The sequence below is a fragment of the Carcharhinus amblyrhynchos genome, chromosome 6 (genome assembly GCF_965287045.1).
Source record: "Carcharhinus amblyrhynchos chromosome 6, sCarAmb.v2.hapA, whole genome shotgun sequence".
NCBI lineage: Eukaryota > Metazoa > Chordata > Chondrichthyes > Carcharhiniformes > Carcharhinidae > Carcharhinus > Carcharhinus amblyrhynchos.
In genome coordinates this window covers 63,109,531-63,135,209 of record NC_137329.1, presented here as the reverse complement: position 1 = coordinate 63,135,209, position 25,679 = coordinate 63,109,531, and the positions used below count along the sequence as shown (strand labels likewise).

Here is a 25,679-nt window from a genome sequence, read left to right as displayed (position 1 = left end):
AAAATTGTTTTTTGCTGGGAATACTGGAGAACGTGTTGTTGCATTGATGCACATTGGCACAGAGTGAAAAAAGATAGGTTTGTTCTCTTGATTAAATCCCTGATTTCACCAGTTCTATGGATGCCCATCTTCATGGGTGAAAGAAGGGCGAGTGTCTTCCTACTGTCCAGCTTATTAATGAGAGCCTGTGAATTGTTGTCTAGCCCGTCCTTCATACTGTATAATGTGTGTGAAACTTATGAACATATGTCGATGCATTACATAAGAAAAAACTAAAAATACCTCAAATTTCTGTGGAAAGCAATTAGTTAGAAGTGGCATAAAAGTTAAGTATTTTTGGCTTCTTTCCCATTGACCAGGTTGCTATTTGGTCTAATTCTCCTCATCCTTTACTCTAGGACTGCAAAAATACTTTTTTCACTGTCCTAGGGGAACTGCAGCAATGTGGCATTACTGATTCCGAAACATGCTTAAAGTCAGTATCACTGACTATCTATGGATCTCGTACTGTAAGTTATTCTCAATTAGCTTTCTGATGGCTTAAACAATTTTGATATATATAGAGGGAAAAGAAAGTTTAATAATGATTGTATTTTCTAAGTATTGGCGCTGTTTTTTACAGGTCATCACAATTAACCCCAGTGGCAGCATCTCTGTTAATGGAATCTTTACGCAGTTGCCTGTAACCATCTGTAAGTTTATTTATTTTTTCACAGTCTAGAATCATTCATTTTTTTCTGTAATAAACACAACATTTACCCAACTCCTTGACCTTGAGAAAAATCTCAAGATTGTAGATTCCTGACTGGACACAGCATGAGCAAAAATGCAGTGCAGAGGACCTTAAATCTGGGATGGATTTCTGATAACCAACCTTCGTTAAGTCCCTGGGTCAGCTGAGTTGTATAACATTGAACAAGCTAGGAGTGCAGCTCCCATACTCACATGTTTGGTTACACCAAGGGAGGAGGGCAAAAGTCTAGCAGAAGCAGACCATTTAAAGAACCAACTTCAATCAAGGGCAATAATTTGACTGGAATGCTTCCAAAAAATCAACACGGTTGAGCTTAGGGTCATCAACAATGCAGGAAAGGACAATTAGATGTGATTGGTGGCAGAATGTGCATTAAAGTGGCATGATTGCCACAACTTCCAATCTCCAGGTACTTGGAGTTTTATCCTAAGCTGCACATGGAGACCTGTTGTAAGTCCCAGCGAACTGACTATATGGGAATTGCCCAGGAAGTCTGGACTTCCAATGGGAAATTCCCAGGTATCTGGAACTTCTCCAAACTTTGCCTTACCGTACGAGACTTTGGGTGGTTCTGGATTACTTTTAAGAACTGTTACCCAGGAAATGTTAGTCATAACTCCTGCGTAACCACACTACTGATCCTTGACTCCCCACTGGACCTCTTCTGACTAACCTTCCCAGGACCTCTTCGACCCAAACTCCCCCAACTACTTCTCCACCATGACCACTCTCACCCTTCCATCAACAACGCCCCCCCCACCAACCCTCCCAAGCTCCTGACTCTCCCAATCCTCCAGCCAACCACCAAAATACCCACTGATCCTTTGACTACTATCCACCTACCCTCCCCAACACGACTATTCCCCTGATCACCTGACTACCCCCTCCCCAGAGCCTCAACTACCACTCTGATCCCAGGCTAACCCCGCCACCCCCCCCCAACCTGACTTCCCTCCCAGCCTCCTGACTATCCCCAACCACCCGACCTACCCTACCTCTTGCACACTGCCCTGCTGCTCCTCAGCACGTTTGGCCCAATAGGTTTTCCATTCATAGTGATTTTAACATAGGTGTGAGACTTCCCCGGGATTCTTTGCTGATTATAGTATTTAGAATATACATATATTACATGTTAAAGGCCAGCTAATGTTATTCCTATTGTCAAAAATGGAAATAGAACAAATCAAGAGAATTATATTGTAATATTAATGACAGAAAAAATACTGAATTCATTACTTAAAAATGTAACAGAAGAACATCTGAAGCTGGAATTCCATTTTGAAGTGGGAATCCTGAGTTGGGTCATTTCCCATTGTTTGATTTTACACCTGCCCAGCAGGGGAGGTAGCAGGATGGTGTTAATGTCACTGAATTAGTAATCTGGACACCAAGGGTATGCTCTGGGAGCAATGATCAAATTGTACCGTGGCAGATGGTGGAGTTTGAATTCAGTGAAATAAATCTGGATGACAATGAAACCATCGTCGATTGCTTCTGATTCACTAATGTCCTTTAGGGAAGAAATTCTGCCATTCTTATGTGTGACTCCAGACACAGTAATGCAGTTGACTCTCAAATGCCCTCTGAAATGGCTTAACAAGCCTTTCAGTTCCAAGATAATTAGAGGTGGGCAGTAAATGCTGGCCCAGCCAGCAATGCCCACGTCTTCTAAATGTATACAAATAAGAAGTTGCCCACACTATCTTCCTTCATGATGGTGTGGCAGGGATCGGGTGGGATGGGGCCAGGGCCACCACCTCCAGAAGCAGTCCTAAGGTGGAGACGGAGGTGGATGGATGTTAAAAGACCCAGCATTGTTCACTAGGACATTTGTCCATTTCATTAGCTGAATGTGATGTCCTTTAAGTTTCATCCCTCAACTGCTCCATGCTCCCATATACCCCTTCATATCCTCACCATGCTCAATCTCCAGTATTTGTCAGGTATAGAATTTATAAGCCCTAAAATAACATTGGGATTCTTTTGAGATGCTCTTAAAACTGTCAAAATAAACAAACAAGTCATTCAAAAACCATTTAAAAAAACAATTATACTATAAAGAAACCCTAAAGCTCTCAAAATAATTTATGAACTGGGATGAAAGGTCCAGAATCAATGCGAATTGATGATGTGACTGAACCAATTTAGCAATTTCACTGGTCATCAGTTTAACTACTGCAGTGTAATTTTTCTTTCTGAACAATGTGACTGAGTCACCCATAGTGTCAATAGCTTTATTATGGTCAAAGGGGGTGAAGGCTTGAGAACTGAATGTAATTGCAAGAGTTCTAGAAACATCTACATTCACACTGGGTGAATGAGTATGATTGGGATCACTAGGACAGAAAATGGGTATTCCTTATGTTAGTATAGGAGTCACTAAACTGGCCCAAGCTAGGTAAGAAACATCAAGGGACAATGAAATGCTGCACAAACAGATACTTGTGCATTGAGTCACAAATATGTTAAAAGTCTATAATCCATTCCAGTTTGGAAAATGGGTAATGGAAAAAGATGTAGAGAAAAGAAATCAAATTGAATGCCCAAAAATGAAGAAAGGACCAGTTAACAGGTTAGTGGTTACCAGAACATACAAATAACTAGAAAGGGTGCGGAGGAAATTCACCAGGATGTTGCCTGGGATGGAATGTTTCAGCTATGGGAGAGACTGGATAGGCTGAGTTTGATTTCCCTGGAACAGAGGAGACTCAGAGATCTGATAGAGGTATACAAAATTATGAGAGGCACAGATAGGATAGATCATAAGAATCTTTTTCCCATGGCAGAGGTGCCTAAGAGCAGAGGGCACAACTTTAAGACGAGGAGTAAGTTGTTTAAAGGGGATCTGAGAAAACATTTTTTTCACCCAGAGGGTTGTGGAAATATGGAACCTGCTGCCTGAGAGTGTGATAGAGGCAGCTATTCTTTAAGAAGCATCTGGATGAGCACTTTAATTGCCAAGACATAGTAGGTTATGGTCCAAGTGCTAGTAAATAGGATTAGCATAGATTGACATTTTATGGTTGACATAGACATGATGGGCTGAATGGTCTGTTTACGTGCTGAATGACTCCATGACTCTAACTGTCCCATACCATAGCTTATGAAATGGTGCCTATCCTCTCACAATTCCAAGGCATTCCAGAAAACCCTTATTCCAAATAACATCAGGAAGTTTAGGATCAGCTCATAATGAAGATGATACAAAACTTCCCTGAAGAAGAATTCAGGCTTGGAAGAATTACTTTAGAAGAAGAAGATAATGAGAGGAGAGAGAAGTGAATTAGGGAACTTAGAAGTGAGAAAACCCACTGGTGACGAATTATTGTCAATGCATATGAAAACCCTGGTTAATAATTATTTCCACCGCCTTTGTGTTTGTACAAATTATAACCAAAATTGTCGTCCTTTTCATTCTTTGTTAGTAGAGAGCCTTCATTTGGAGGCTGCAAATTTGTGCTTCTGATTTGGGTTGTGGGTTAATTCTGATGCCCAATAGAAACCATGAGATACATTGATTAGTGACGGATTAAATATATTGACACTATGGGTAAAGTTTTACCATAATGTGTCAAATAATTCAGGCTCTAACTGAAAACCGCAGTGTATCACTCCAGCTGCATAGCTGCGTTTTCTTTACGGATTTTCTGGCACTCTGAGCACAGAGCATCTGGGAGTGAGATTTGCTCCGGCGGGGCAGTGTCTGATGGTTGGCTTCACAGATATCGAAATATCATCTTTAAAGAGCACCTTGATCTATGCTGGAATGAAACTCTACCCTCGTCCTCCACAACGTTGAAGACCTGCGCTACAGCATTGGGGTGAATTCCACCCCCACCACTATGGAAATATGATGCTCTCCTCCCGGGGGCTATACTTATCTTGGTGCCTCTTAACTGATTTCCGCTTTGATATAGCCCCCATTGAAAATCTTGCCGACGTGACGAGTTATGAATATTCAATGAGGGGGAAATCATGTGGCTGGAAAACCCTTTAAGAATATTCAAATATATTGAGATAAATTGAAATGAGCTTTGAATCTCGTTACATCAGTGGTGCGGGGTAGGGAATAATCTCGCCAACGAGAATCTTTCTCACAACTCTCATGGGATTTTTGGCCGTGTCCCACTTATGCTGAAAGTGAACAAGGCCAAAAATTGTCCCCTATACATTTCACCCTCAACATGGGGACTATTGGTAATTTCAAAATCAATAGTTTTACTGTAACCCAACCGTTTTCAGGTTAATTCAAGTTATATTTATTGTAATGAAAAGTTAAAACACCATTTGTGTTAACACTGAGATTAGAAGCCATTTTGAACTAATCTAGAGAACATTTTAAAAGAAAAACAGTTACTGCATTGGAAACCAGCCAGATTAGTCAAAAAAGAGCCAAATAAAGAATAAACAATTAATCAATAGAAGATTGGTAATTTAACCTATAACACAAAGTTGTAATGTTTTATAACTACACATAATTAAGACTTGATTTTAAGTACACTAGTCACAAATCATGGGAGCTGTAAAATAGTGTCTTTCCAGCAGTCTGGAACTCTCGAAGCTTTAATGTCTTTGACCAATTACAGTCAATTGGGGAATTAATGGGTTTTATTTACACTGTCTCAATTAGAAACTGGCAGACAGTTAACCAATTACTGATCAACACTTAGGCAAATTCAAGAAAAGTGGCATAGTTTGAAAGAAAGCATTATTTTAAGATTAAGACAATTTGAGCAATTAGCTAAATCCAATGGAGTTAGCTTTTATCTCATTATTGACAAACTATAGACCAACTAGCTATTAGCTAAAGGTGAGTTTACAACATCTTTTCAGTATAAAATCAGGATTTTGAGAAGCTATTTTATTAACGTGTTTTCCACATTTTAGGATTATCACTTCTCCTTGTTGGTCTGATCAACTGAGGGAGTTATAAATATTCTGTTCAATTGTTAGGTTTAGCTTGCTCCTTGTGCCGTTAATCATTGCTAATTACTATTAATTGCCACTTTGCTTTGTATCTTCCTCAGTTGTCACCTTTCTACATTTTAATGGTTAATAAACATTTTGAATGCACCACTTAAAGTGTTCATCCTTGCTAGATGGTTAACTCTTGTAAACCATGATTTGATTTATCACTGGCAACTTATTAGCGGATTTTCTCAGTGACTTCATTGCAGTGTTAATTTAAGCCTACTTGTGACATTAATAAATAAACTTAAACTGAAGCAAACAACCTACAACCCATGAAGTGACTCAGAAGTTTCTCCACTTGCCTGGCTGAGTGTGATTCCAATAATACTCAAGATGCTTGGCAGCTTCCAGGACAAAATAGCCCTCTTGATTGGCATCCCATTCCACAACTTTAAACATTCACTCCTCCACTGGCCCAGCAGTACCTACCATCTGTAAGATGCACTGCAACAACTCACCAATGCTCCTTTCACAGCATCATCCTAACTACAAATCTACCACCTGGAAGGACCAGAACAGCAGACATGTGGGAACACCACCACCAACAAGTTCCCCTCCAAGCCATTCATCATCATGACTGAAATATATTGTTGTTCCTTCATTGTCGCTGGGTCAAAATCATGGAACTCCCTCCCTAAAAGCACATAAAGTGTCCCTGCAACAGCTGGACTGCAGTGGTTCAGGAAGATGATTCACCACCACCTTCTCAAAGTCAACAATTAAGGACGGGCAACAATTGCTTGTCTTGCTAACTATGTCCACATCCCATGAAAAATATTTTAAAATAATTAAAAATAATGAATGTGTAAAGACACAAGAATTCAATGGTTAAACATAAGCATGCCTTTTCAAAATATATAACTTAGAGAGTTTTTATGTTTAATCTTTAGTTTAGACATTCAAAATTTCAATTAATAAGAACCAAATTTCTGCCCAAATTTCTAAAAGCAAATTACAACTTTATTTCACCATCATGTGATGACAGTAAATTGACATGTTGAGATATCATTATAAATGTCACCATGGCTATTGTTCTTCTTCTCAATATTTATGTATTAGTCTTAATTCAAAACTGAGAGACTACATGAGCTTTATTCACTTAATGTATGCATTATACAAAAGAATTTTAAAAACTCATGGACAAATATACATTAACGGCAGAATATGTTCCTTTCATTATTCTTTTCAGTGAGTTTTAAAGCAAATATGGAAAATTTCAAAATGATTAACATTTACTTCTGACACCAAATTTATCAGTCTGATGAGATCCCTGGTATATGTTCTTAAATGTCCAATTTTCCTATTTTCACAGCGAATGTCACTATATTCAAGCCCTCAGATTTCCATGTTATCTTCCACACTACTTTTGGGCTGCAGCTCCAGGTACAGTTAGTGCCCTTAATGCAACTCTACATAACACTGGATTCTGCCTTCAAAAGCCTGATGTGCGGTGAGTTACAACATAGTTGTTCCTTTACCATCAGCCACAACTGCTTTATTGTTATCAGTGTTGTTATTACATGCTGCACAATTTGCTTGTGTTTATTTAGGTCTGTGTGGAAACTTCAACAATGTACTTAATGATGAATTCAAAATAGTCAGTGGTCTGGTGGAAGGAACGCCTGCTGCCTTTGCAAATACCTGGAAGACCAAAGCTAGATGCCCAGATAGGAAAGATATTCATGAAAATCCTTGCTCCCTCAGTGTTGAAAATGGTTAGTCTATAACGTACTGTTTTTCATTGATGAGCCTAAAGGTTGAAATTGTAACTTAATGAGGTTGAGGAAGTATTACATGATGATTTAATAGAATTTTATCAGATTCAGTAATGCATAGCATTTTATAATGTAATACATGAATGACTTTCTTCAATATCATATTTTTATTTTCCTAAAGCCCCATGCCTATTAACTAGATGTAATGGAGAATTATGGAGGGAAACTTGGGGTGGAATTCTCTGAATTTGAGAGCGATGCCGGGAACCTCTAACCACGTCCATTGCTGGGATTCTCTGGGAAATCCCATTGACTTCAGTGGGACCAGAAGATCCTGCTGCTGGCCAATGGTGGGCCGTATCTCACCGTGACAAGCAACCCACAGCTGGGACAGAAAATCTCGTCTGTTGCCTTTGCAGCAAATTAATCACTTGGAAATGTTTTATTTTTAATTTCTTTATTTTTCTAGAAAAGTATGCAAAGCATTGGTGCGGCCTACTAATAGCTGACAACTCTACATTTGCTCAATGCCATTCGCATATCAATCCCAATCAATACTATGAGGTAGATAAAGTTATTATGTCATTGTATGTAATAATTATCACTATAAAAACTGTTATAGTGCTCAAAGCAATATAAAGGTCACTTCTTTTATTTAGTTTATTAATTTCTCAACATGGTATTGATGCATAAAAATGATTAACAACTGAAGGAATTTGTGACTTAAAAGCTTTGGTTTGAAGAATATGTTCTGTGTTGAGTGTTTCTATTCATTTAAGAATATTAATTTATTATACCTTCACTTAAATCATTTTGCCTTGTGTGAGATAACACAAAAGCTTTATTTTGCAGCAATGTAAATATGACAGCTGTAATTGTGAAAAGAGTGAGGACTGCATGTGTGCTGCCCTCTCATCGTATGTTCAAGCTTGTGCATTCAAAGGCATCATCATTTCAAACTGGAGAGCTAATGTATGCTGTAAGTATGACAATAAAAGAACACAAGAAATAGGAGAAGGAGAAGACCATTAAGCTCTTCGAGCCAACTTCACCACTCAATGTTATCATAGCTGATCTTCAATCTCAACATCATTGTCCTACACTATCCCCTTATCTCTCAATGTTTCTCACGTGTAACATCAGAACTCTACTACCCCGCCTGCCATGGAAACGAATGGGTGAGGGGCAGACAACAGAAATGTTCATTGACCTCGGGCAGGAATTTCCAGTCTTGCTTAAGCGAGGCCATAAAATCCCACCCAGAAGTCTATCGATTTTTGCCTTGAACATGCTCAGTGGTGGAATGTCAACGTCCGTCCCATGGAGGGGTTTCTGGGCCAACAAATGGGCTTATTTTCCAGCCATGCCCCTGCCGGATTATAAAATTCCTCCAGCAACTGAGTCTTGACAGCCCTCTGGGAAAATTCCAAAGATTCATCACCCTCATCTCAGCCCTAAATGGTCAACCCCCTTATTCTGAGACTTTTGGCTAGACGTCTTCCCACCACTTTTGTTCTAGACCCCTCCCTAGCACCGCCCAGCGAAGGGAAACTTTCTTCCTGTATTTACCCTGTCAGGCCCTGTTAGAATTTGTATGTTTGAGTGAGTTCACCTCTCATCCTTCTAAACTTCAGAGAATAAAGACCTAGTTCATTTATCATTTCATCATTGGAAAATCCCATTTAGTGAACCTTCGTTTGCACTCCCTTCAGTTCATCTCTTGGATGAGTTTTCGAAGAACAAAGAACGGTACAGCACAGGAACAGACCCTTTAGCCCTCCAAGCCTGTGCCGATCATGTTGTCCCATCAAGACCAACAGCTTGTATCACTCTATTCTCCGTTTGTTCATACGTCTATCCAGATAAGTCTTAAATGTTGCTAAAGTGTCTACCTCAACCACTTCACTTGGCAGTGCGTTCCAAGCCCTCACCACTCTCTGTGTTAAAAAACTTCGCCTGCACACCTTCGTCTTTCAACCAAGGCCCCTTCTGTTCTCTCAGGTGGATGTACCACAAACTGACCAGATTATCTGGTCATTTTCACGTTAGTGTTTGTGGGAGCTTGTTGTGCACAAATTGGGTGCTGCACTTACAGCAGTGTCTACATTTCAAAAGTATTTAATTGGCTTTAAAGGGTTTGATGCTCACAGGAAACTTGAAAGGTGCTATAGAAGTGCAAGTCTACATTATCTTTCTTTATCTCTGAACATACAAAGATCAGGAGTAAGCCATTCAGCCCCTCAAACCTGCTCCACCATTTAATAAAATCACATCTGATCTGATAGCAAACTTAAATCTGCATCCCGTTCACCCCAATAACCTATCACCTCTTGCTTGCCCAGAATCAATCAGTTTCTGCCTTGAAATATTCAAAGACTCTCTTTCCATCACCTTCTCCAGAAGACAATTCCAAAGACTCATGAACCTCTGAAAGAAAGAATTTCGTCTCATCTCTGTTTAAAATGCATCAAACTCAACTCTCAAATTCAAACTCAAGATTTGTAGCAATAACTGTGAAACATTTGCCCATACCCATTTACTTCAGTCTCATATCATATACTGGGAAAAATCCACCATGGGCAAGACTAACATAACGTAATGAGCATTGCATTGATACTCCCTATCGAACTGCTGTCTGAGCTTAAATCAAACTGTCCTCAACCTTGTCATCCTGTCAACCCTGAGCAGAAGTTCCTATCTTATCAATAAGCAAAATACATTCTTCCGACTCTAAAAACTGTCCATTGCCACCTGCCTTAGTCCCTTATTCCTTCAGGTACCTTGAATGTTCTTCTGATGGGCCTACCAGCCTCCACTCCATGAACTCATCTTTGACCAAAATGAATTTTCACATCATGTCCTACTTGCTCACCTTGATCCTTCGTCCCTGACTAACATTGGCACTCCATCTCCAAAAATATTACTTTCAAATTTTGATCCTTATTTGTAAACCCCTCCATAGTTTTGCTCCACCTTATCGTATCTGTGCAACTAGGAATATTAAGGCCATAATCAGATCTTATCAAATAGCAGGGCAGATTTGAGGGCTGATTGTCCTACTCCTGCTTATATGAGTGTAAAAATTTGGTCATATATATGTATCTGTCCAAATTTTTACACTCTTCCTAAACTTACAATATCTGCATTGTCTTTCTCTTGTATGAAGATAAAAGTATTTATTTAGAACCATGCCCATGTCTATCTTTCCACCACACAAATAACCTTTTGGCCTCTAATCAACCCTACTCTTTCCTTCATTATCTTCTTGCTCTTTATTATTTATAAAATATCTTTGGGTTTTCCTTGATTTTCCATGCCAACATTTTCTCATGCCCTCTCTTTGCTTTACTATTTTTTTGTTACACCCTGCACTTTCTACATTCCGTTAGGCATTCTTCAATATGAAGCTATCACATCTGATATAAGCGTACTTTTTTATCTTAGTGTACTCCATATGGTGTTGGAATTACAGGGGGCCTGGATTTACAGGTCCCACTCTTTTCCTTTGTAGAAACATGTTTGATCTGAACTTTCATTATTTCTTCCCAGAAAGTTTCCTCATGCTCTGACACAGATTTACCTTCAAGTAGCCGTTTCCAGTTCACTTTTGTTAAAATTACATTTTAAATTATTAATATTAGCCTTTCCTCAATTTAAAACTTTTACTCTTGGTCTATGTCCTTTTCCATAACTACATTGTATCTAACTGCTTTCCCACTGATACCCCTTCCATCTTCCCAGCTTCATTTTCCAAAACTAAGACTAGAATTGCCTTTCCCCACTCTTGTTGAACTTGCTTGTTGCAGTTTTCCCACGTGCATTTTAAGAATTCTCCTCCTATATCCTTTACACTGATTTTAACCCAATTAATATTAACACAGTTGAAATTGCCCCCTATTACTACTTTATTGTTTCTGCAATTTTTTTGACATCTTTGCTCTTCTGTCCCCCTCTATTTTGGGGCCCATCGTATATCTTTAGCAATGTAATTGTTTTTTTTTGTTTTCCAATTCAATCCTCACTTGATGATCCTTACAGCATATTATTCCCTTTCACAGCTGTGATTGTTTTTTTAACCAATATTGCACCCCATACTTTTTTATTCCATCCTTTGTTCCATGGCAGTGCTGTGATCAGGGATGTTGAGCTGCTGTTCCTGCCTTTCTTCAATTCATATTTCAGCCATAACTGTGATATCATATGTTAGGGAACTTTACAATCCCATTCTTCACTCCCCACCCCACCCACCTCACCGAGACAAGTGGTGAAGATTTTCAAAGTTTAAATCAGCCTTTGTTCAAGCTATAGTCGGGAATCCTGTTCCCACACACTTGGTGTATAGACTCCCCGATCAAATGAATGCAACGGCAATTATACCTTATGTTCACTTACAAGTGTTTGTTACGTGTACCAGTCGAATTGTACACCTATTCAAGGTAATCAATATCTAATCACAACTAATATTCCTGATTAATTCATTTATTTCCCACACTAATATTGAACCAGTTATATCAATTTGCTTATCTGTTACAATATCCAATCATCAATGAGGCATGTTCACTTAACTATGCTATCAACAAACACTTGTCCATCATCCTTGACTGTCTGACATCCTGAACTGTGACTTATGGTTTTATTAAAACATATTTGCAATCCAAGGCTGTTATCTGGAAAACAGGGATGTTTGTAGATACAATCATCTTGTGGTCTATCAAAGCTCCCCCTTGTCTATTATTTTTGCAGCTGTACCTTGCAGCCCTAGCATCTCCCAGGAACTCTACTGCACTCAATGATTTTTAACCTTTTCATCATATGAACAAGTGTCTATCGGTGCCCTTAACTCTTATATGCTAGACTCCTTGCATTGAAGTATATACCAGTAATTGGTGAACAGCTCTTTGCTGTTTATTTTCTAGCCTTTGTTTTCTCAGCCTGCCATACTTACCTGTCAGTGACTGACACATTGTGATAAAAGCTGCTATTCTGAAACAATAGTTTCCAAAAGGTATTGGCTAGAATTCTGAGACCTTGTCTGTGACAGGGATTCTCCCATCCCACTGCAGTGAATTAGATTTTGGCTGAGTGCTAAATTCTCCATTCTCACTGGCAGTAGTGGTGGGGCTTACAAGATCAGAGAATTCAAGCCATTACCTTTCTTTATTTTAGATTAGTTTGAAATGAAGTTTGGAAATTTCTCAAGTTGCTTGTATTTATTAATTTCAGCCAAATACCTAAATTGCTCCGAGACTCTGGTCTACGGCTACAACATGACAAGCTGCCAGCGTACTTGCCAGTCCCTAGGAGCACCAGATAAAATATGTGAGATTGACATTGTGCCAGTGGACGGATGTGGTTGTGCCGATGGAACCTACATGGCGGACACTGGTAAATGTGTACCAGCCTCCAATTGTCCATGCTACTATAGGGGGTTGGCAGTGCCAGCAGGAGAGGTCTTTGTTGAGGAAGATGCCTTGTGGTGAGCTTGTGAAGCTAATTAATGATTTAATTCTGGAGAGAATATCTGAATTCAGTGATTGATGATACCCTGTCTTTTTTCTTTGTAGCACCTGCAATCAAGGGAAGTTAGATTGTATTGGAAAAGAGTCAATTTTTCAAGGTAATATATTGATAAAATGTAATTGTTCAGATCAGAAAGTATTTCTTTTGTGTGTCTAAATCTATTTTTGGTGTTGCTTTTCAGCCTGTGATGCTCCCATGGTTTACATTGACTGCAGTAATGTGTCTGCTGACAATTTTGGTATAGAATGTCAGAAGAGCTGCCAAACTCTTGACATGGAATGTGTAAGTGCCGCTAACAAGTGAGACTATTTGTGCAAATCTGTAAAAGCCAGATAAACTTGTGTGATTCTTAGATATTTTTATTCTTGACTTAGAGATTCCGTGTTTTGTGTGCTCAGAGCTACATCTTTCCTTGCCCTGCCAGTTTCCCTACTAAAAGTAGCATGTTTAGCAAAGGCATTGTAGTAGCGCATGGATCTTAGGGACATAAGGAGGGGCGATCCTCCCAAAAATGTTGAATTGGTGGGAAAACTGTTCTAAATTTGGACTGTTCTGACAGATTGGCTTCTCACCTGAATCTCGGCACTCTGTGCTCTGCAGAGGTCCCAGTCAGGAATCTCAGTAAAAACCCAGGGGGGAGGAGACTATTTACACCGGAGTTTGACAGATCTGGAGCATGCACAGTGGCCTCAAACTGTCAAACTTCCATTTCCTGAACAGCCCGATCACTGGTCAGCCCAGGATCCCTTCAGTGCTGCTCCTCCAGCCCTCCCCCCAGCCCGATCACAGCCCCTACAGCAATTCCTGGGCAAGCCCCGACTGCACCCCCCCCTCCACATCCCAGATCACCCTGATGCCCAACCCAACCCCCAGCAGTGGTGATCCCCCCATCCACCTCACCTCGGCAAACCCCGCACCCCCCCCACCACTGACACCCTACCCAGGGTCACACCTTCTCAAAGTCAGCCCCCCCAGCCCACTCTAATCGCTGTCCTCCCTCCATCCCAGACCAATCCAATGCAGAGTGGCAGCGGGACCCCTCACCCCCATCAATAGCACCTAAGCCCTGTCCACAATAGGCCCCGCCTCCTTGGCACTTCCCGATGCCCAATGGGCAGTGCCAAAGTGCCCCCGGGCCTGGGCACTTTGTCCTTTGGGTAGTGTGGGGGGCACAGGTTGGCACTGCCTGGGTGCCAATGCCTAGGGGGCACCATCCCCTCACTGTGTGGCCCCCTAGGAGGCCTGAATTGCTCCCCCCTTTCATTCCGGCAGGATCTCCTGGTAGCTCCCCACATGGGGAGCTACCAGGAAATGTGGGGAGCCAGCCTGAACCCTGCTGGACTGAAGCACTCCTTTAAGGGTGGGAGATTTGATTGGGACCTGAAAGGTCCTGATAATTAACAAAAATACATATTTAAAACAGATTAAAAACAGGTTTAAATTACTTACCTGCTTTCTGCCGGTTTCCAGTGTGGTCTGGCCAGCGAGTGTTCGCCGGCTCTGGGAGATGTACATGTGTTCCTGATGCACACGCAAGTCCCCATTCAAGGCCGCAAATGCATGTCTCCTGGCTGGACCTACCAAAAAAGTAACAGGCTGCAATAGAAGAATTTTGGCCAAGAAGTAAGCCATTCAGTGTCCTGAGCCCACTCTACCATCATTTGGAATGATTATACCTTAACTCCATCTGCTTGCCTTGTTTCCACATCTCTTACTACCCTTCCTAACTAAACTCAATCGATCTCAGCTTTGTAATTTTTAATTGGCCTAATTTAAACAGCTTTGTGGGGAGAAAGCTCCAGATTTTCACAGCCTTTCATGTGAAGTAATGCTTCCTGACATCATTCATGAATGACTTAGTTTTTTAAGGCTATGCCTCCTTATTCTATCTCCCTACCATAAAAATGTTCTTCGCTCCAACATAAAGTCAGAAGTGAGGATGTTCACTGATCATTGCAAAGTGTTCAGTACTATCCGCGACTTTTCAGATACTAAAACAATCCATGCCACGTGCAGCAAGGCCTGGACGACATTCAGGTTGAACTGATGAGTGACAAGTGCCAGGCAAAGAACAAAGCACGTTACAGCTCAGGAATAGGCCCTTGATGGTGTCACCATCACTGAATCCTCCACTACCAACAACCTAGGGGGTGGGGGAGGAGGGTGGGAGGGGCTACATTGAACTAGACTAGCCATATAACTATTGTGGCTAAAAGAGCAGGTCAGAGTCTAGGAACCCTGCAGTGAGTAACTTACCTCCTGACTCCCCAAAGCCTGTCCACCATCTACAAGGCACAAGTCAGGAGTGCGATGGAATATTCCCCACTTGCAGCTCCAACAACACTCAAGAAACTCAACATCATCCAAGACAAAGCAGCGGCTTGATTGATACTCCATCCACCATTCACTCTCTCCATCACAAAAGGTATACAATGGCAAGTGTATTCCATTACAAGATGCACTACCACAAGTCACCAAGGCTCATTCAACAGCATCTTCTAAAGCCTCAACCTCTATCACCCAACAGGACAAAGGCAACAGATACCTTGGGACACCACCACCTGCAAGTTCCCTCCAAATCACTCTAACGTGAGTTGGAAATATATCACTGCTCCTTCATTGTCACTGGGTCAAAATTCTGGAATTCCTTCCTAATAGCACTGTGGAGGTACCTACACCACCGGGACTGCGGAAGTTCGAGAAAGGAGCTCAACGCCATCTTCTGAAGGGCAATTAGGATTGAAAATAAATAATGGCCTTTGACAGCAATGCTCACATCCTAAGAATGAACAAAAAATCTTTAGCTGGGATATTATGACCCTGTCATGATAGGAAAAGTGGCATGACAACCGAAGGCCGATTGACTTTCAGCAAGAATGGACAATCCCAGCAGTGCACAGAACAGGAAAATCCTGCCCTTTTTCTCTTTCTACTCAGTCACATCCTGTAATCAATGTAAACATTTCAATTGGAACACACTTCATCTTTTGTGCAGGCCTACTCTCTGAATCTGTCCCCATTATTTAATCCTTTTAGTCTCATTCTTGGTGAATCTGCAGTGCATCCCTTCCAAGTCCAATATATTCTTCCTGATTGCAGTACCTGGAAGTGATCTAACATTTGTATTCCTGTCCTATTTTCCATTGTACTTAATTTTTGTACCTGCCCACCAGTTTTCAATGATATCTGTACATTGAACCCCACAAACCTCTCTGCTCCTCCACAGTTCCATAAATCTTTCCATTATTTTTCTCTGCAGTATGCCACAGGTTGTACTTCTGGATGTGTGTGCCCTGAAGGTTTAGTTTCTGATGAAAACGGTGGCTGTATCCCCATAAGTCAGTGCCCATGTACACACAATGGCATCCAATATCACTCTGGGGACATTGTACAGGTGGACTGTAACACATGGTACGTAGCAAACATTCACTCTTTTTTCTATTAAGCTGAACTGCAAGATGCAACTGTTGTATTTCACTACTAATTTAATCTGCTCAATATACATCTTATTTGACTTTTTAAAGTGAATGCAAGAACAGATTGTGGACCTGCACAGAACAACAGTGCCATGGAACATGTATGATCTATGGAGATGGGAATTACATCACCTTTGATGGGAAACGTTATAATTTTAATGGAGACTGTGAATATATTATTGCCCAGGTATTGTGGGACAAATATGCCTTTTCGTTGTTAATCACAATTATTATCTTATTTTAAAATGGCTCAAAAAGAATAACAATAAACAATAAAATCTGATTCTTAAATCAGTGATAAAAGTTAATGATGTAATGATGCTAAATCAATCAGTTTACAATTGCTTCTACATTTCAAACGTTAAACCTTTTACAGTAAGTTTATTTTGTGTATCTTTGACTTAAAATATCTGTTGTGTGAAACTGTTAGTCTTGAATTCTGTCTTCAATTGTTTCAGGATTATTGTGGAAATAACACTTCCAATGGCACCTTCAGAATAATCACTGAAAATATTCCTTGCGGGACCACGGGTACAACCTGCTCTAAATCAATCAAAATCTTCTTGGGAGTAAGTGAACTAATCATTCTGTATTCTCCTGGACTATCCAAGAATTTGGCTTTCTGTCCTGCATCCTGGGTTTGAAATGCCCAGAACGCCATTAGTCTTGGATTTTCATGTGTCTTCACGCTCAGGCATGCTGTGCTGCTGTACGTGAACAGGCCCGAGCCTGCACAGCCACAGGGGGATAGAGGGGGTGAGATGGTAGCACAGTGGTTAGCACTACTGCCTCACACTGCCAGAGACCCAGGATTGATTCCCGGCTTAGGTCACTGTCTGTACGGAGTTTGCAAATTCTTCCTGTGTCTGCATGGGTTTCCTCCAGGTGCTCTGATTTCCTCCCAAGGTCTTAAAGATGTGCTGGTTAGGTACATTGACCTAAACAGGCGCTGGTATGTAGTGACTAAGGGAATTTCACAATAACTTAATTGCAGTGTTAATGTAAGCCTTACTTGTGACTAATAATAAATAAACTTTAACTTTACTTCAGGGAACACTGACCGCCACTCTTCCCAAGAATTGTTCAGTTGAAAATAGGTAAATAGGTATTATAGGTTAGGGGCCAAAATATAATAATTGTAGATATAGAGAAATTATTTCTGCAGGTTGGGGAGTCCAGGGCTAGGGAACATAACTTGAACATTAGTACCAGATCCTTTAGGAGTGAAGTTAGGAAATACTTCCACATGGAAAAGATGCAAAGTGCTTGGAACAAACAGCAATTGATAAGAGATGAATTAATAATTTGAAATAAGAGATTGAAGTATTTTTGTCAACTAAGAACTTTAAAGAATATGTAACAAAGATGGGCTTACAGAGTTAGGCCACATATCAGTCATGATCTCGTTGAATGGAGGAAAGGCATGGAGAACTGAATAACCAATTCCTGTTCCTATATATGAACATTTTGCATTCTGTGGATCTCTTGCACTGGGAATTAATGTGTGGAATTTAATGCTCCCCTTGAAGTAGATATGGGGACAGTATAATGAGGTAGGAAGGTACAGTATGGAGACCACTTTCATTTTGACTTCCCATCCAATTTCGCTGGAGAAGGAAAGCTTAGGATGGATTTTCTCCCACGAGGCCAATTGAGGCCTGAAAGGGACCTATGTCATGTGGGTAAATTGCCAGGTAACCCCAAAATGTATGCCTGGGGTATTCTTGTGTATCAAGTGCTCAACAGAGGTACCTGCTGGTAGCAACAGAGGAACTTTTAGGAAGACATGCCCTACCCTTCACAACAGTCCCACTACACTCCCTGACCCACCCCTCCACTGGCACCTCCCTGATGGGTCTGGCAATTCTGCCCACATACTGAGGATTCCTGTGATGATTTTCATTCTTTGGGTATCCTGCAGTAGAGGCAATGGCAACAGCTTACGGTGGCGCTTTGCAGTAGTAAAGAACAGCCGGCTCTACAGCTGGTGAATAGGCCCACCGCCATGACCATTATATTTTGCCCAATTTTTTTGTTAGATATTTGCCAGTTTTTAAAAAATAGTTGCATTTCAATTTTGTAAGTAATGTGGCAGTAGAATGATCATACAAATGTATTCTGTAAAGCCCTTGGCTCACTGTCTGCTGATGCTTCACCCTGAACCATTTTTGTTGTAGTTTTTGTCAGTGGTTGTTAACCATTGCCTTCCACTCTTGCGGCAGGGTGAGGAGACAGTTCCAAATCTGTCTCAGTCAGTACAGGAAGCTGACCCACACTGTTGGTGTTATTCTGAACCACATGCTAGCCATCTAGCCAATTGAGCTAACCAGCCACCTATTGGAAAGGTATCAGCAGTCAAATTTCAGCAAAGAGCATACTCTTTGAGCTGGATCTTATTCAAGCCAAGCATCTCATGGTGTGCCCTATCAGTTAGATATTTTTCTGCACCCTTCAGTTAAAAACCTTTTTGCACCGTAACATGTTGTCTGTGCAAGCTGGCAGAGAAAGTGGAAAAGGAAGTTTGGATTAAGAGACTGGATAGAGGCAAAAGTAAGAACAAAAACAAAAATATATGAAACTTGCATTATTAACTATCTAAAGTAGAGAGACGCCACAATTGTTGATTAGCATTGACAATTCACAATAATTAAAAAGGTATGAACGCTGTTACTATTAGACTGAATTTTCTGTGATGAACTTAATAAGCAATGCATTAAGCTCATCACTTAATGATGAAATGTCTGAAACATTATACTGAGAGGGTGCAATGTCTTTTGTACAAAGCTAGCAATGAAACAGCAAAAGTTGATCAGCAAATTCTGGAGATTAGCAAGTCATCTCTTCATCCCCTTAACTTGCTGAATAATATGTACATTAATATTTCCATGTGTTCTTATAATGCACTCTATAATTTTTCCAGTAAGGCCCAGCTCAGTAAATACAAATACATTCTGGTGCAATTTATATGTGACTGCTTTATGTGATATTTATCTAACATCATTATTTAAAACTTTTCAGAACTTTGAAATAAAGCTCACTGATGGAAAGTATGATGTGGTGAAGTTCGGTAGCAGTAAACATATTCCTTATACTGTGCGTTATCTTGGGATTTACCTTGTAATAGAAGCCAAAAGTGGACTGGTACTGATCTGGGACAAAAAAACAAGCTTGACTATTAAACTCAGTCATTACTTTAAGGTAAATGCTTATTCTTGTGCTATGATGATATTAGAAAAGATGCTTTTGACATTAACAGCAATTTTAAATCTTTTGAACAAGTAAATTTTACATTGAAAACACCCCTTATTATTGTTCATAGTATGAGTATCCCGATCCCTTTCATTTGTATCTAATTACTCTGAGGTGGAGTGACAGTTGATGGTTGGATAATACACTCTGCCACTTTGTGTTAGCATGTGGTTTATCATTACAATTCTCATTGCCTGAGCTTAACTATCACAGTTTACCATCCAGGGAGGCACTTTGGGACCTTCTCTAACTGAAGCTAAAAAAAACTCTACATGAAACACACGTTGAAACAAACCTAATTGTGGTCAAAATATACCAGTAGTAAGTACTGCAGGAAATAACCTACCTGTCAATTTGACACCTTAAATTAAAATGCACTGGAAATAAATAACCAACTAAATTTGAAATTCATATCTTTGAATGATATAATTTTGATCTAATCATCACGACTGAGCATTATTAATCAACTGTACTAAATTTGACGTCTTATTTCATGAGATTTAAAGTAGCGAGTATGATCACAAGAGTGATTATTATTGATTCTCTGTTCACTAAACCATCATTGCAGCAATTCATTTGAATTGCAACAATTTTGAGGCTTATTTTTAATATAATTTCCAATTTATAACTCCTCATGTGCACCTATCTTTGATGGGTAGGAAATTCTGCTCCTGTTTTTGGGGGGCATTGGTGCTGGACTGGGAAATCATGAGGGAATCTCAACATGTGTTTTACATTGGTGGGATTTCCCATACTGATTGTTGCCTCCCCCTACCAATGATGTAACAGGAATCCCAATGTTGAATGTTAATCAGAGCCCATCCTACCAGTATGACATTGTGGGATCCACCCTTCATTTTTTCTGGCTATCTGCCAAACAGTATGGTGGGGAAGGCCTCCTTTGGGGTTGGCAGCTTCCTTACTGTTTTCCCCACCTGCTGCACCACTCTGCCTATTTTTTGAAAATTCCACCCTTTGTCTTTTCTTGGTCATTAGCCACTTTGGGTTTATAGTGGCAAGTAACATCTGTATAACACAAATACCAAATAATGACCTATCCAATAAGAGGAAGCCAGACCATCTCCCATTCAATGCAATACCTTTACTGGGTTTCTTATCATTAACATCCTCAGGGTTACCATTACCCAGACAAAAGCAGTAAGCGGATGAAAGGACCATCACTTTCAAGTTCTCCTCAAAGTCATACTCTACCATGACTTGATGATATTGTATATTTCCTTCCTGGGTTAAACTCGGGTAACTCCTTACCTAACAGCATTGTAGGAGTACTTTTATTACAAAAATTTCAACACCAACTTTCTGAATTCACCTTGTGATGGGCAATAATTGCTGGCTTTAGCAGCAACATTCATATCCTGACATTGAATACATTTGAAAAACTTAAAACAAATATAGCAGTTGCTAAAACGAATACAGAGATTAAAAGACTAATCACTGGTCAAACAATGCAATAGTTTATTACTGAAAAATCTTTAGCAGTACCAAAGTGTAACAATGTAATGGTCTGCTAAAGAGGCAGGAAAGTTTTTTAAAATCTGTTTGCAAATGAATACTGTCTGACATAAACCACAATGATGTCTTTGAAATGATACGGTATGTTGTCCTATTCTCTCCCACCGCCAAGTATAATGTTTTTAAAATCACCTCTTAAATGAAACATCAGAAAAAGAGGAAAAAAGCAAGTCTAATCATTATCACCTTTATTGGGCATTACAGCATACTACCTGTGGATTGTGTGGAAATTATGATGGCAACGTACACAATGACTTCACCACTAGAAACCAGTTGGTGGTTGTAAACATGGAGGAGTTTGGAAACAGCTGGAAGGTGTCACCTGCCTGCATGAATGTAAAGAAAAACAAAGACCCTTGTTCAGTTAATGTCCATCGAGATGCATGGGCTCAGAAACAGTGCAGTATCCTCAAGGATAAACCTTTCAAAGCTTGTAATTCTCAGGTACAGCATTTCTTCACCACCTTATATGATTAATCTTCAATAACCTTTAATATTCAAACTTAATAATCAAAGGCACAGTGGCACAGTGGTTAGTACTGCTGCCTCACAGCACCCAGATTCAATTCCAGCCTCAAGTCTGTATGGAGTTTGCATGTTCTGCCTGTGTCTGCATCGTTTTCTCTGGGTGCTCTGGTTTCCTTCCACAGTCAGCATACACAGGTTAGGTGGATTGACCATGCTAAGTTCCCCCTTAGTGTCCAAAGATGTAGATTAAGTGGATTAGCTATGGTAAATGTGCAGGGTTACGGCGACAGGGTGGGGTGGTGGGCTTGGGTAAGGTGCTCTTTCAGAGAGTCAGTGCAAACCTGATGGGCTGAATGACCTCTTTCTGCACTCTAGGGATTCTATGGTTCTGGTACAGTAAATTTTCCTTCAGAAATTTAATTTATCCATAATTAGAATATATAAGCCTGACAGTGGAGGATACAACTCAAGTCTTCATACACTTACAAGCCTTTATTTATTGAGATATACATTGCACATCATGCATAAGCATAGAAATAGAGAGAGAGAGAGAATCGATTACATAGCTAGGTGGACATAGCTCTGGGTTGGCAGCTTCCTACCTGGGGGCAGGTAAGGAGGTAGATTCCAAGTTTACTCAACCAGAATGGGAAATGAACCCTTACAATTGGTGCTATCTTGGCAACAGTCATGACACATACATTCTGAGGCAGTCAATTGTTGATTCTGTCCCTGGAGCCTCACAAAGAATCAGAGGATAGATGTTCTGGGACAAAATGTTGATATCCAGTTTGTGACCTGACCATATGAGTATAACACATGTACATTGAGGGCATTAGAACCACCAGGAACACCATAGGCCAAATAATGGTGCTCACACAACAGCTACCATGCCTGGATTGCTGGGGAATACCCTGTGGTACATAGCAGACACACACTTGTGTCCATGTTTGCAGTGGTCTTCTGTATGCTCCATAATATAGCCATTATAAGTTGGTTCCAGGAACCGTTAGCCACATTGGCAGGAGGAGGAAGAAGAGGAAAAGGAAAGAGAGAATGCATCTTGGACCTTTATACTATGGGCAGGCTGTCAGAGAGTAACTGTATAGATTTAATTTCAATGAAACTACTTGCCTTGATAACCATGGATCCATCATTCCTTACAGTTACATGTGTGCTATATGCTCTATCACAGCATCCATCTGGCTACTAATCAACAATAAAAGCCAACCACAAAAGCTATCTTATTAACATCTTTATCCAAAAATACATCAAATTACTCCCAAATACAGCATTACCCCCAAGTGACTGCTGAATTTCACTGGGGGAGTCTGCAAATGGCATCACAGAGCACTGTTGTGCAGCGTTGAGCATTGAGGGGCCGGGTTCACACTACGTACCTCAGCAGGAATGATAGCAAATTATCTGATAGTCACCAGCAAGTGCTCTGGTGGGAGCAGGAATGCTATCATCCCTGAGAGAGGACAGCAGGTTCCTGCTTTACAATGCCACTGGAACTTAAATGGAGTAGCAATCCTAGTAATTGAAAACTGCTGGATTGCAACAAGAGCTTGCATATCCCTTTGAGCTCTGAAACCTGCAACCATGATAGCAGTCTGAGTCTGCATGGCAGCAAGTATGGATTCCATGACACCTGAATAAAATTTCACTGCAGCATTGAGATACTGGTGGTCTCCACTTGTGCTGCAATGGAAGTTGCATTAAAGATTTAAAATAGAGGAACATAAAGGATCAGAGGGAATTGGGTTGCAGGAGAGATGCAGGCACTGGGGGCTAAATGGCCTTGTGCTATAATTTTCATACAAATCTATGAAAATGCTCCTTTGAGTCTGAGCCCCGGAAGTAATCAAAATGTTGAGCTGAGTTTGGGATTTGTTCTGTGAAAAGTTGCCCAAACAGTGAACCCACTGCTTTTAATGCAACCTGTCAGCTTGTTTGGAGCTGTAACAATTTCATTCCTTCTGTTCAAAGCTACTATTGTATGCTATGTGGGTGCATCTATATGAATATGTACCACGGTAAATAAAAATTATGATAGCCATCTATGTACTTTTTTTCACGAATGTAAAACTTCCTTGTTTATTTTCAGATCAATCCAACTCCATATTATGAAGCTTGTGTACGTGATGCATGCGCTTGTGACACTGGTGGAGATTGTGAATGTTTGTGTACAGCTATAGCTGCTTACTCATTGGCCTGCAGTATGGCAGGCATATGCATTTCCTGGAGAACCCCTGAGTTCTGCCGTGAGTAATATTCTGCTTACATTCAATTTTGGGCTTGGAAGGATATCTAATGCCATTTCTTTCTATTTCTACAGACAGAAGAGGGGGTTAATTTAAACAATATTAATTTCTCCTCTCACCATCTGTCCATAAACAGAAAAGTGTTTTTGATTTGTTTCCCTTTTTATAAGTAGTGGCCTATTTCCCAATCCCTTTATTTTGGTATGGTCCAATTTCCCATAAATAACCCCACAGCAAACTTGGGAAGTGATGAACTCAAAAATACACACTCAAAATACAAAGAGAGTTTACAACGTCTCCCTCACCTTCAGATAGCAAAGTGAGGGATAGTGAAAAGATAAAAACTTACAGAATACAGAGACCACAGAGGAAGGAAATCATATTTAATGTGTGTTCTTAAGTCCAGAATCAAAGTCCAATGTTGGTGGGTTGAAAACTGATGCTGCATAATTCAATTTTCTAGTGGTGTTAACTTCACAAGGTGAGAAAGGCATGCAGAGATGAATCAGTGTTGTAGACGATGGTACAGAATTTCCAGCAGAAGCAGTGTTGATAGGGCCAGGTGTTCAACCTGGGCAGAGCTCATTTTCTGTGAGGCTGCCAGTTAGTCAACAGCAGACTTAGCTTTACAGTTCAGCAAGACAATATTATTGGTACCATTGAGACCAATATCACATGTCTCTCACCCCTCCTCACTGTCTTTGACAAAGGATGTGTATCCCTGATCTGGACCCCCGTTATTGTTAAATGTCTCAATCATTAAGAATTGAACAGAAAGTTGTGGAGGCCTTTGTCTTGACAGACAAGCAAACTCCTGCTGGTCAGACTGGGTTATGAAATGCAGGTGGCCTTTGCGTAGTTCTCTTTGCCTTAAGGGTCATTAGTGGCTCGCCAGAAACAACGCTGTGTGAGTTTCTCCACTACTGCCAGGCAGCTCTGCTTGTTTGGAGGTCACAGCCAGATATAGGCCACAATTCCCCAGTCCTGCATGCCCCACCACAGTTGTCAGTGAGAACAGAGAATTTGGCACTCAGCCAAACCTCCATTCACTGCAACGGGACCAGAGAACTTCAGTTGTGGGCGAGGTTGGAGAATCTGGTCCATAGATTCAGCCAGTTCAAGGATCTTTGTTCAGTTTTTAAAATTTTAGAAAAAGCCGTGGCAATATTGATATATATGATACAAAAATATGCAGTTTGAGATCTTAATCCATTACACTATCAAGCACCCAATCACCCATAACTGAGAGGCCAGTCATCTCAAGATTCTACAGTCCATAAATAATGTAAACCCTGAGTCAGAGAGGGTGTGCAAAAGGATGGCATCTCCCTGAGTTTTCCATCCATTTTCTTGGGAAAATAACAAACCAGTCTGTGGCTTCCTGACAAGAACCTGAGATTGAGAACATTGCAATGATTTGAACTTGTAGCCTGCCATGTCCTCCATTGGCTTGCACATGTTGGTGCTCTTAATACCTTGTGTGGTACCATCTATTTGTTCACATTCATTATTTTTTATCGCTTAATATTAATCTTAACAACACACTTTGAAAAGTATAGTATCATTAAACAAGTCAAGATGGTTTTACAAAAGGAAAACTCGGTTTGACAAATATATAGAGTTTTTTAATGATATAATTAGTAAGGTAGATACATGGGAACCAGTGGCTGTAGTATACTTTCATTTTCAAATAGCATTTGATAAGGTGCCTCAAGAAAAGTTAATA

At 40.3% G+C, this 25,679-nt stretch overlaps 1 protein-coding gene across 1 annotated transcript in view; it reads left to right on the top strand.

The window, feature by feature from the left end:
- Window positions 1-25,679, top strand: part of LOC145344346 (mucin-2-like) — a 60,372-nt gene that overhangs the window by 20,988 nt on the left and 13,705 nt on the right. The window contains exons 10-24 of the mRNA XM_080191475.1: window positions 399-509; window positions 623-692; window positions 7,038-7,175; window positions 7,276-7,440; window positions 7,910-8,004; window positions 8,293-8,419; window positions 12,664-12,916; window positions 13,005-13,057; window positions 13,142-13,242; window positions 16,220-16,371; window positions 16,485-16,623; window positions 16,895-17,005; window positions 19,455-19,634; window positions 21,423-21,662; window positions 23,797-23,953. Of these exons, the coding sequence (XP_080047601.1) occupies window positions 399-509; window positions 623-692; window positions 7,038-7,175; window positions 7,276-7,440; window positions 7,910-8,004; window positions 8,293-8,419; window positions 12,664-12,916; window positions 13,005-13,057; window positions 13,142-13,242; window positions 16,220-16,371; window positions 16,485-16,623; window positions 16,895-17,005; window positions 19,455-19,634; window positions 21,423-21,662; window positions 23,797-23,953 (2,092 nt within the window). The remainder of the gene's footprint in view (window positions 1-398; window positions 510-622; window positions 693-7,037; window positions 7,176-7,275; window positions 7,441-7,909; window positions 8,005-8,292; window positions 8,420-12,663; window positions 12,917-13,004; window positions 13,058-13,141; window positions 13,243-16,219; window positions 16,372-16,484; window positions 16,624-16,894; window positions 17,006-19,454; window positions 19,635-21,422; window positions 21,663-23,796; window positions 23,954-25,679) is intronic.